Here is a 12,022-nt window from a genome sequence, read left to right on the forward strand (position 1 = left end):
CTATCCAACTGAAACTGCTTTACACTTGTTACTGATGGACTAACAATAAAGAACGACAACGTGGATGCAGCAGCTCATAGGTTTGCTTGCTTTGTTTTGAGTGTATGGCAATGACGGCTGCGCGGGGGAGTGGAAACAGAGAGTAACCAAATTGGCTTCCTTGCTTACAGTAGACTAGATAGGCTCACTTCCACTCGTTTCTGTTAAACCTCCTTGCCGGACACAGATCCCGATCCCGGTCCCGGCGGTGTCTTCCTCCAGCCGCGCCCTGCTCCCCTTTGAGTAACTTCCTGTTTCCGCAAGGGCGGGACGCAGCCGAGGGAAGGCGTCGCCTGTAGGATAAGCAAGTTGCAAAATCCTCTGGAGACGGAAAGACCTGTTTAAGGTATAGCGGGTGACTGGGTGTGGGCTCAGTGGTGCGAGAAGGAGTTGCTGGAACCTGGAGGGGGTGTTTACAGAGAGACGTTCGTTGAACGTGTAGTGTGGAGCCTGGGCAGGGCTAGGTGGGTGAGGGCCTGGGGAAAGGACGCGTGACGTTAGTGGCAGTGCAGTTTGAGCCTACTACTAACCCGTCTTTGTACTCATATGGTTAATTAACCCTTTCTACAGAAAATTAATGGTATGCAATTTTATTTCTCCATTGTTGAAATCAGCCAGTTCAGTACAACAGTGATTTTATTTGTAGAATTGGTCTTCATATTGACAAAAAGGAAAAAGTACTGGAGTAGCAAATGTTCAAGATTAGCTTGCTTAGAGCACATATAGGCAAACTGTGGTTTTGGAGGAACTGTTCCTTGTAATGATGAATGTTATTGACGTCTAGTTACAGTAGCACTATAGAAATGATTAGTAGTAGTAGTTTGTGGCACCAAAATAATGTAATTTCTGGCAGGCCTCTTGGATCCCCATTGACCTTTTCTCCTGGACTTGTTCTTCAGAAGTTTGCTCCCTGAACTTAAACACACATGGTTAAGAGTGAATTGATCAGTGTTCTTAGCATTTGGCAAATAGTATATTTTCATAATCCCAAATGAGCTGGTAGAAATAAAAATAAATTTACCCCCCCCCCCCCCACACACCTTTTAAATGGCTGCATGGGTGGATGTGTGAGTGACACTTTGACTGCTACCCTCCTGTGAAGAACTAAGTCTGGTGCTAGGCAAACTTTGTAGGTCTGTGTCTGTATATGGCAATTCAGTTTAGGATAGGCTAGAAAGGGCTTTAATGGTAATCTCAATAACTGGAACCGAGGACAGTGCTGGGTCCTGCAAATGACAAGACGGATTTGGATAGGCTGGAGTGAGCTTTGAAGGCAACTCCAGTATGTGACACATAAGGATACAGCAGGGTGGACTTCTACCATCTATGTCTCAGAAACGCAAAAAAAAAAGACTTGTGATAAAGTATAATATGAAAAATAAAAAGGTGGGAATACAAGCCAGGCTATCCAAAACTGGAACCAAAGTGAAATTTAAAATAAACAGCGTTTATTAATTTTTAAAACAATGATATAAAACAGTTACACATTAAAAGTGACTCGACAACGTTGGAAATTATGTTTATATCTTATACATGTTCCTTTTTTTGGATATTATATGTATTTATTGTTTTTATTAATAGACTCCTGATGTAGGCCATCTGGCCGAAACACAGTGTTGTGTCGAGTCATTTTTAATGTGTAACTGTATTATCATCATTGTTTTGAAAATTAATAAACACTGTTTATTTTAAATTTCACTTTGGTTCCAGTTTTTGGATAGACTGGCTTGTATTCCCACCTTTTTATTTTTCATTTTACGCTCCGTGGGATCTATTGAGTTGTCCACGTACGTGGATTCTCTAAAGTATATAATATCACATTCATTGTTGATAATGAGTGTGACTGTTGGGCTGACTGGATGGACCATTCAGGTCTTTATTTGCCTTCATTTGCTATGTTACTATGATGAGGTATACCTGAAAGATAGTAAAAACCCTAGGTTGAATGTTGCGGATTAGTATTTTTAATTTGAGTATATTTTGCAGTTTTGCCGGAAATAATTTGGATGAAGAATGTATCAAATTGCGGTGTTAAAGGTAGGTGATTTGTCAGCTACATTTTTCCATTGTTAAAGATTTGAATCATTCTTATTTGTTCTGCATCAATTAAGTATAGAGTGAGAGATTTATAAACATAAATCAACATAGCAGAATTACAAAAATAACATATAAAAATACTCAGAAATCAAGAGGGGTTGGAAATATACTCAACATATATTCCTACTGTGACATTCAAGTAGTTTGTGGGGGCGGAGGAATATTGGCAGTACAAAATTGCAGAGCTGCCAAGTTACCTAATCTAGGAGGGACGTTTTGACTGGTCTTGGATTTTTGCCAACCTCATCCTGGTGCATTATGGGACTTGCAGCACTGAGTTTTAACCTGGTGACTGCATGCCACATTCCTTATTCAGTACAGGTCCCACAATTTATTTCTTCCCTTCAGTCCTTTCATGTAGTTCACCTTTTCACACTTGTTAATCACATCAATATGACCTTCATTCAGTGCAATACATGTTATGCTTTAATTCTAAAGCAAACTATCTGGAACCTTAGAGCTAGTCCTATTTGTCTCCAAATATCAGCTTTGAAAGATGAGATCGACAAACTCAAGAAGTACTTAGCTACAATTAAAAAAGCACCCAGGATTACTAATTTCCCAGCGAATTTACCACCACCCCTGCCTCAGAGAATGAACATCAGCGAATAGATGGGTCACAGTAGGCTCTGGTAGTCTAAGATCTGTGACACAGAAACACTTACACTCCCAAGCTTTGCCCCTTCAAAAGAAGTACTGTTGTGGAACCAGAGGCAATGAAAGTAGCACAACCCAAGAACCATCCTCCAAATAATAATGACAGATTGGTGAAAAGCAGAAAATTCTTACTGATTGGAGACTCCATTATCAGAGGCATTAACTTAGGAGCACAGTTCAGGGTTCCAACCTAGTGAAATGTACAGACCAAATACTGAAAGTGGTCTGAGAAGAGAGCGAGGATTCAAACGCTGATGTTGTAATTCACCTGGGGACAAATGACCTGGCTAACAATAGCAAGTTTACAGCACAGAGAGCGTTCCAGAAGCTTGGGGAGGGTCTGAAATCTTTGGTTCGGACTGTGGCTTTTTTTCTTCCTCCAAATATTTTATTAATTTCCAAGAATACAAATAACAGGAAAACAATGATGGAAAAACATAGGAAGCAAGAAACACAACAGGTGGGAAAGGAAAAAAAAGAGAAAGGAAAGAAGAGAAAAAAGGAGGGGAAAGCATCCAGGTGTTTAACAAATAAGTCCTTTGTACTGGTTTAAGGTGTGGCCTGAATAGTTTGGAGGTAGTTGTCCAAAATAGACCAAATTTTTTTCTTAGATACTATCATCCGACTTTTCGCAGCCATGGCGAGCTCAAACTTCTGATGCTGCAGGACTGTATTCCACCAGAAATGAATATTCAGCAACTGTGCGTTTTTCCAGTTTTGCAAAATATGCCGTTGAGCAATAGTGAGGAGAATGTCCAATAGTTTTGATTGCGGGGAGGTCAAATCAAAAGTTGCATGAACGGACTTAAAAATTACAATTCCTACTTGGGGGAAGGGAGAGGAAAGACTACACAAAACAGTGGAATTCAATAATGGCTTGAGTCTTGGTGTAAAGAAGAAGGTTTTAGATACATAGGAGCATGGAGTAATATGTGGAAAAAACAGGCTGCACTGTAATGATGGGCTACATCTTTTGGTGATGAGAAAAAGGATCCTTGGGGAGAAATTCAGACAGTATGTTTCTAGACATTTAAACTAGAGGGTGGGGGTGACAAAAGGAAACAAGGGATTTCAGAGTCACTCCCGAATAAACATGATGACAGAGGGAAAGGTCATGTAAATATAGAAAACCACCTAAACTCACTAAGCACATGAAAAGCAATGAGCACAAATACTCGTAGTCTAAATAAAAGGTTCAAGACTTGCAAGCCCTGATGTTTGAAGAAAACATGGATATTGTTGCTATTACAGAGATGTGGTTCAACGATTCCCATGAGTGGGATGTGTCCATACTGGGCTATAATCTTTTTAGGAAGGATAGAAAGGGCTGAAGAGGTGGAGGAGTGGCGCTGTATGTGAGAGACAATAGCAGAGCAGCTGAAATGCAGGGAACCTGGGGAAGGAAGAAGCTTTATGGATCGTTCTGGAAAGAGAAGACGGAACCTTTATCCACATGGGGGTTATATACAGACCTCCTGCACAAACAGAGAAGTTAGACAAGGATCTGATAGAAGATATTCAAAAGATTGGCATGAAAGGGGAGGTGCTACTGTTGGGAGTTTTCAATTTGACGTGGATTAGAACGTCCTGTTTGCGGAATCGGAAAGAAGTAGGGAGATTGTGGATGCCTGTGCCTTGCTCAGACAAATGGTGACTGAATCCACGAGAGAAGGGACGATGCTGGATCTAGTGCTCACAAATGGAGGAAGTGTTTCCAGTATCCAGGCGGGTGCCCACCTATGTAATAGGGATCACACCATATGGTTTGATATAACAGCGAAGGTGGACTGCAGACAAACTCAAAGTATTGGATTTCACTGATTTTGATAAAATGGGGGAATACCTGAAGAGCTGTTGGCGTGGGAAGGCGTAGGAGATGTGGAAAAACAGTGGTCCAAGCTAAAGGCTGCTATAAATATGGCGACTGATCTTTATGCGAGGAAAGTTAACAAAAGAAGCAGGAAGCCTATATGGTTCTCCAAAAGTAGCTGAAAAAATAAGAGCAAAAGAGGCTTTGTTCAAGAAATATAAAATAACGTAACAAAAAAGATCATCAGATTAAACTCAAAGAAGCGAAGAGGGAAATACGGCTAGCGAAAACGAGTGGAAGAAAAAATGGCTAAAGATGTAAAGAGAGGTGACAACCTTTTTCAGATATATTGGAGAAAGGAGAAAAGATAGGGATGGAATTGCAGACTGAAAGATAATGAGGATGGCTATGTGGAGATGAAGATAAAGCAAACGTGCTAAACAATTATTTTTCTTTGGTGTTCATGGAGGAAAATCCTGGAGAAGGACCATGGTTGGCTGCCGAAGGAACATCTGGGAATGGAGTGGAGTGGATACTGTACCGTTTACGGAAGAAAGAGTTTATAAACAGCCTGAGAATGTGAAGGTGAACAGAGCTATGGAGCCGGATGAGATACAGCCCAGGATACTGAAGGAGCTCAGAGAGGTCCGGGCGGGACCTCTTAAAGATTTATTTAATAGTTCTTTACAGACGGGAGAGGTTCCGTGAGATTGGAGACGAATGGATGTGGTCCCTCTCCACAAAAGTGGAGACAGGGAAGAAGTGGGAAACTACAGACCGGTAAGTCTCACGTCGGTGGTAGGAAAAATAATGGAGTCACTGCTGAAAGAAAGGATAGTTAACTTTCTAGAAGCCAATGGGTTCCAGGACCTGAGGCAACATGGCTTTACCTAAGGAAAATCCTGCCAAACGAAACTTATTGACTTCTTTGACTGAGTGACCGAAGAACTGGATGAAGGCCATTCGCTAGATGTAATCTACTTGGCTTTCAGCAACGCCTTTGATACGGGTGATGCGGATCAGCATCACCCACTTGTGAGAATATGGAGCCTGCTGTCCTCGGAGAATGCCTTCTACAGGTAAGTATCTTTACCTGTTAATTTCCTTTCCTTGAGCTCCGATAGACCAGTTCAGGACCCACCTAGGAAGTGGTGGTCTTCTTCCTTCGTATCTAGTGAGTCAAGATACTCTCAGGATCCTCTGTGGTTAGTTTGATTGTTCCATTCTGTTAAGACTGGAGCCAGCAGGTGATCTTGGATTGATGGTCGAGTGCTGTTGAATTACACAAGTAAAAAAAAATGTTTCTACGTATAGTTCCTTAACGAGGAGTGTTCCCATTGCATAACTATAATTTTTTGTTGTTGTTGTTATGCCTGGTCCTTGTAATGGCACACACTATTAATGGCCTGTTAGGTTGGAAAACCTGTTAAGGTTAGGTTGTTATTTAACACCATTATAGAGTAACACTGTATATGCTGTTTTGAGTGTTTCAGATCTGCTTTTTCAGTTACATTCCAGAACTGCAGCACTCCTTATACTGGTGACATCACTGAGTTGTCAGTTTCTCTGCCTTCATCTGCTGGAATGGGGACACAACCCACTTGTCTGGACAGATCTAGCAGGACTCAAGGAAAGGAAATTAGCATGTAAAAACAATTTTGCCTTTCCTGCTGCAGCCCAACGCCATCAAGGATGTCCTACTGCAGTAGAAGGCAGAAATTACTTTAAATATTTCTTGGTGCACATGAAAGCTGGAGGATATTATTCCATTATAGATATAAGGGCTGTGGGAATTTATGTTGATGGAAAAGATGAAGGTTTTTCTAGAGATCATTATTCTGTCCGTTTGGAAACAGAGGCTGACTATACATCCCTGAGGTTCAGAAAGCACATAACCACAGAGAGAGACATCTTGGTCACAGGAAGTATCTGTGTTTTCCTATCAATGATTTATCTTCAGTAGTATGTTTCCACAGAATGACAGCTGTTACTGTAGCATTCCTATACATAAACAATTAGCTTTGGGTTGTTACTTCAGTTAGTTTATCAGTGTTCTGTTAGATATGACTGAGGTGAAAGCTTAGCTTCCTGCCACTGAATGCTGTTAAAGCCCATGGTGGAGGAAATGTCCTAGAGTCAATAGATGATAGCCTGGGACATGTTGTGGATGCTGAGTTATGTGAGCATATAAAGATACAACCCTTTTTGGGGTGTTATTGGGGTACCTGACGCCTAAATTCTAACAGGTGTAGGTCTCTGGTGATAACCGCTTTGGTGAGTGAAGTATCAGAAGCAAATTTGTTCTCTCTTATCCTTAGATCTAAGCTCATAGCGCTCTAAATAATAGAAAAAACTAATTCCTCGTCGTCAACAGCAGATGAATCCATTAACTGATGGGTTGTATCCGCCTACCAGCAGGTGGAGATAGAGAACACTGAAGAACCATAGTGACCCTTGGACGGCTAGCCCCATCTGCCTTCAGTATTTCTCTATTTCCAGCAGGTGTGGACATAGCTTGATCAGCTCCTGGATTTCTGCCTGGGGTGGCTCCTGTGCTTTGCCAGTTGAGCAGGGGTGTTGTGGCTGGTGGTGCCCACTTTTAAAGGCATATAGGTTCGCCCTTTCCCTGCCTTACCCATTCCTCCCCCCCCCCCCCGCCTCCCAGAGTCCCTCTGTTGCTGCCTGCCTCCATCTTCTCTCACAGTGTAAAAAAAAGCGTGCTTTTACTGCGTGGCTGTTCTGAGGCTTTCTCCAGAGATTCTGGTTCAGTGCAGCTTGACCGGAGCTCGTTGACTTCAGTCTTATGAGGTGAGAGTGGTGCCCAGCTCCTCCGGGGAGGTTCCCGCGGACAGCGTTCCGAACAGGGTAAGTTTTGGTGCAAGCTGCCGTTTTATTGCTATATTTCCATCCAGTCAGGCGATGGCTGCTGAAGCAGTTAAGAGCTGCTCCTGCTGTGGTAAGCACAAGTCAGCAACAGGGCTTTGCAGTACGTGCTCCTTAGACGCTCGAGCTAGTATGAGCATGGTGAGCGATGATTCTTCCCGCTCGATGGAGCTGGCAGCGGGCGCCATTTTGGAAGCGCTGCATGCCCTGACCCCCGCGATGGCTGAGGAGTCTGAGTGCAGGGGGACGCCTCGTTTCGAGGCTGCCAGAGGAGTGCCAACCTCCGTTTCGCCTAATTCGGGGACAGAGGGCCAGAGTGAGTTTTTCTCCCTGAGTTTGTGCTTCTGATGCATAAGGCCTTCATGCTGAAAAGAGCTCTGCCGCAGGTCTGACACTGAGTTGCATTCTGGTTTCCCTCCGGGTGTTGATGCCCCGGGGATGGCTACAGATGTTATTTCTTCCCCGAGCGTTGGAAACACGCTAAACATAGGTAAATTCCCCGTCTGAAAGTGGCACATCTCCCTTTCCCCCCTGGTCTGGCTGTGGGGAGTCTGAGGGATCTGGCAGGCCCTCATGGACGGTGGATTTGTCTACACCGAGGATTGGTGATTCTCATCGCTCCAGATTGGCCAAGGTATCTGTGGTATGTGGATCTCCACCGGATGCTGGTGGAAGCTTCACTTCCTTTACCTCGGGTTCTGAACCTGTTGGTTCAAGGCCCGGTGACTATGGAGGATCCCTGCCTATTTGGTCTTACGGCCTGGCTCTTGAGAGGGCGCAATTGAGAGATAACGGCTACTCTTACAAGGTCATCTCCACTCTCTTGCAGGCCCGCAAGCGGTCTACTACTTCCACAGCCTATGCTCGGATATGGCGTAAGTTTGAGGAGTGGTGCGTCCCGAAAGAGGTCACTCCTGCGCGGGCTACGGTCTCGCTGGTCCTGGACGTTTTGCAGGATGGCTTACAAAAAGGCCTGGATACAATTCCCTTCGGGTGCAAGTGGCAGTGTTGGCATGCTACCGAGGGAAGGTCTCTGGCTTGTCCCTTGCTGCTCATCCGGACATTGCCCGATTTCTTAGAGGGGCGCTTCGGCTCTGCCCTCCCTGCAGTTGCCTTGTTCAGCCTGGAACCTGGGGCTGGTGTTGAAGGCTCTCTAGCGTTCGCCTTTCGAGCCACTCAAGTAAGCTTCGGAGAAGGATGTGACTCAGGACAGTCTTTTTGGCCATTACATTGGCCAGATGCGTATCTGAGCTTCAGGCTTTCCTTTTGGGACTCTCTTCTGCAGTTCTCAGAGTCCGGGGTGACGATACGTACAGTGCCTTCCTTCCTGCCTAAGGTGGTTTCAGCGTTTCACCTGTACCAGCCCATTTTTCTACCTTCCTTTTCTAGGGAGGACTTTCCGGATTCTTTTGGGCAATTACATCTTTTGGATGTCCGCAGGGCTCTGTTGCAGTATCTATAGATGTCAAATGACTTCAGGAGCTGATCATCTTTTTGTCTTGTTGACAGGTCCTCGATGTGGGTGCCTGGCGTCTAAGGCCACTATAGCTCGTTGGCTCAGAGATGCAATCTTTTCTATCTGTATCTGCTTTCAGGGTGGGCTCCCCCTGAAGCGTTTAAAGCACATTCCACGAGAGCGATTTCCTCCTCGTGGGCTGAAACAGGTGTCCTTTCTCTTCAAGAGATCTGTCGTGCAGCTGCTTGGGCTTCTCAGCTCTTGTTTGTACGGCATTACAGGCTGGATGTGGCAGCGAAGCAGGACGCGCATTTTGGAGCGCAGGTACTGGCTTGCGGAGTTGCCGGTTCCCACCCTACGTAGGGAGTGCTTTTGTACATCCCATCAGTTAATGGATTCATCTGCTGTTGATGACAAGGAAGGGAAAACTAGGTTCTTACCTTGGTAATTTTCTTTCCTTTAGTCACAGCAGATGAATCCATGATCCCTCCCTGTCTGACTTTGTGTTTTTGTTCAGTTCTTGTTCTTTCATGCAGCTATTGTATCTTATCAGGAGGAGTTGATGAACAGTTCTTAAAGTTTCTACATGCTGTTCTATTGCAGGAGGTTGAGTTCGTCCCTCCTTTGTGTGGTTATTGCTCCGGTTCTGGGGCATTTGCTTCTGTGAGGAAAGTTTATGTGATGTTACCTTTATTATTCACTCTTTGGAAATTTCAAATACTGAAGGCAGATGGGGCTAGCCGTCCAAGGGTCACTGTGGTTCTTCAGTATTCTCTGTCTCCACCTGCTGGTAGGCGGATACAACCCATCAGTTAATGGATTAATCTGCTGTGACTAAAGGAAAGAAAATTACCAAGGTAAGAACCTAATTTTCCCCTCCACAACCAAGTATTATAAAAATAAATTGTGCATTTATTTACTCGAGCAGCAAAGATTAACATGTAAAGGAGGCAAGGATAAATACACAGGCAGTCTTATCATAGAAACAGCTTAGAGTACATACACATGAATACCTAATTAATCTCCTAAGTACGAGTTACTCTGAATCCACAGCACTTATTCAAAAGTACATGGCAAACATATACCATATTTTTCGGACTATAAGACGCACTTTTTTCCCCAAAATTTGGGAGGAAAATGGGGGGTGCGTCTTATAGTCCGAAGGTAGCGAGTTTTGGATCGCCGTCCCCTACTTACGATGCCATGTTCCCTGGTGGTCTAGTGACGTCGGGGCAGGAAAGAGCCCCCTCTTTCCTGCCCATCGTGCTGCTCTCCGTGCTCCTGACTGCTTCCTGACGGTCTCGGCGATATTCAAAATGGCCGCCGAGATTCTCACTCACGTGAACAACACAACAAAAAAGATGTTGTCTCCATGTGGAAGCTGAAAAGAATAAAACCATTCTTTCTAAGATCTGTCTTCCGCAACCTGGTACAATCACTCGTATTAAGCCATCTGGATTACTGCAACTCATTATACGCAGGCTGCAAAGAACAAATAATGAGAAAACTTCAGACAGCCCAGAATACAGCAGCCAGACTCATCTTCGGAAAACCAAAATACGAAAGCGCAGCACCATTACGCGAGAAACTACACTGGCTCCCACTCAGGGAACGTGTCACCTTTAAAATATGCACATTGCACAAAATCATTCACGGTGAAGCCCCTGCATATATGTCTGACTTGGTAGACCTGCCACCCAGAAACGCCAAAAAATCATCCAGAACTTTCCTCAACCGCCACTTCCCTAAATGCAAAGGTATAAAGTATAAAGGACTACATGCATCAACCTTCTCCTACAAAGCACGCAACTCTGGAACGCACTGCCACGCGGCCTGAGAGCGGTCTATGAGTTGACAGACTTCCGCAAACGATTGAAGACCTATCTCTTTGACAAAGCATACCGCAAGGATCAAAACATATAAATCCCATATACATCATAACAATGCCTCAAGATAATACCCCACGTACTCCACGTCCCCATACTCTCTCCCATTCAATACCTACCCACAGATAAAGACTGTCTACCCCATCGCTTACTTGCTATTATTCGATCAACGTAGTTATTCCTCTACACCACATCCTTTAGTTTCTACTCCCAAAGGACTGATCTGACTGTCTTCCTAATCTATTCACAATATAACCCATAATCGTATTGTAAGAAACTGTATTTCCATCATTCACAATGTATTGTAAGCCACACTGAGCCTGCAAATAGGTGGAAAATGTGGGATACAAATGCAATTAAATAAATAAATTTCATCAGCATGTGCCTCGCTGCTCATTTCATCATCTGTTCCATCATCGCCGTTGTTGCCTGCGTGTAGGCGCATATCTCGACATCAGTGCTGTCGTCAGCTGTTTGTAGATCATAATCAACAGCTACATAGCGATGAAACTCCTCTTCAGTAACACCGGCTGGGATGCTAATAACCTCTTCATCTGACACGTTTGCAACAGCTGCATCTGTTTCGTCCCTCTCCACATCCTTAACAAAACTTGCCCACTTGTAGCAGTTCACAATGGTTGCCTGTGTAACATGATTCCAGGCTTCTTTCTGCATATGTAGGGAATCCAACAGTGATAGATTACGAGCCAGTTCAACAGCACGTTTATCCTTGCCATCTGGCCATCCATAACGCTCATCAGGCGACGTAGCACAAGAGCCCGATAATGTTGTTTGAAATTGGCTGTTATGCCCTGATCCATAGGTTGGATCAGAGAGGTAGTGTTTGGTGCAGGAAGACCAATTTGACGTTAGACAGCCTGACATCATCCTGTGTGCAGCACAGTTAGCACAAAGCAACAAAATCTGACGCTTTTGTGACCCATTCTAGTGTCTAACTTCTTTAGCCACTGCTTCCAAATTTCCCCAGTCATCCATGAATTTGCGTTAGCCTCATATGACACAGGAAGCCGCTTAACTTTCTTAAAGCAACAGGACTGTTTGCTCTTTCCAATGACGAGGGGTTCCAACTTCTCACTCCCATCCATATTGCAGCAAATGAGGATTGCCAGTCGGGCCTTCGACGTTTTACCTCCAATAGTTTCGGCATTTTTGAATGCAAGTGTTTCATCAGGA

At 44.1% G+C, this 12,022-nt stretch overlaps 1 protein-coding gene across 1 annotated transcript in view; it reads left to right on the forward strand.

Moving 5' to 3' along the window:
- Positions 1–302: 302 nt before the first annotated feature.
- TDRD12 (tudor domain containing 12) overlaps positions 303–12,022 on the forward strand; it is a 309,334-nt gene continuing 297,614 nt past the window's right edge. Inside the window, exons 1-2 of the mRNA XM_030204408.1 lie at positions 303–385; positions 2,026–2,076. Coding sequence (XP_030060268.1) covers positions 2,053–2,076 — 24 coding nt within the window. The 5' untranslated portion in view covers positions 303–385; positions 2,026–2,052. The remainder of the gene's footprint in view (positions 386–2,025; positions 2,077–12,022) is intronic.

Source organism: Microcaecilia unicolor, chromosome 5 (genome assembly GCF_901765095.1).
Source record: "Microcaecilia unicolor chromosome 5, aMicUni1.1, whole genome shotgun sequence".
Taxonomy (NCBI): domain Eukaryota; kingdom Metazoa; phylum Chordata; class Amphibia; order Gymnophiona; family Siphonopidae; genus Microcaecilia; species Microcaecilia unicolor.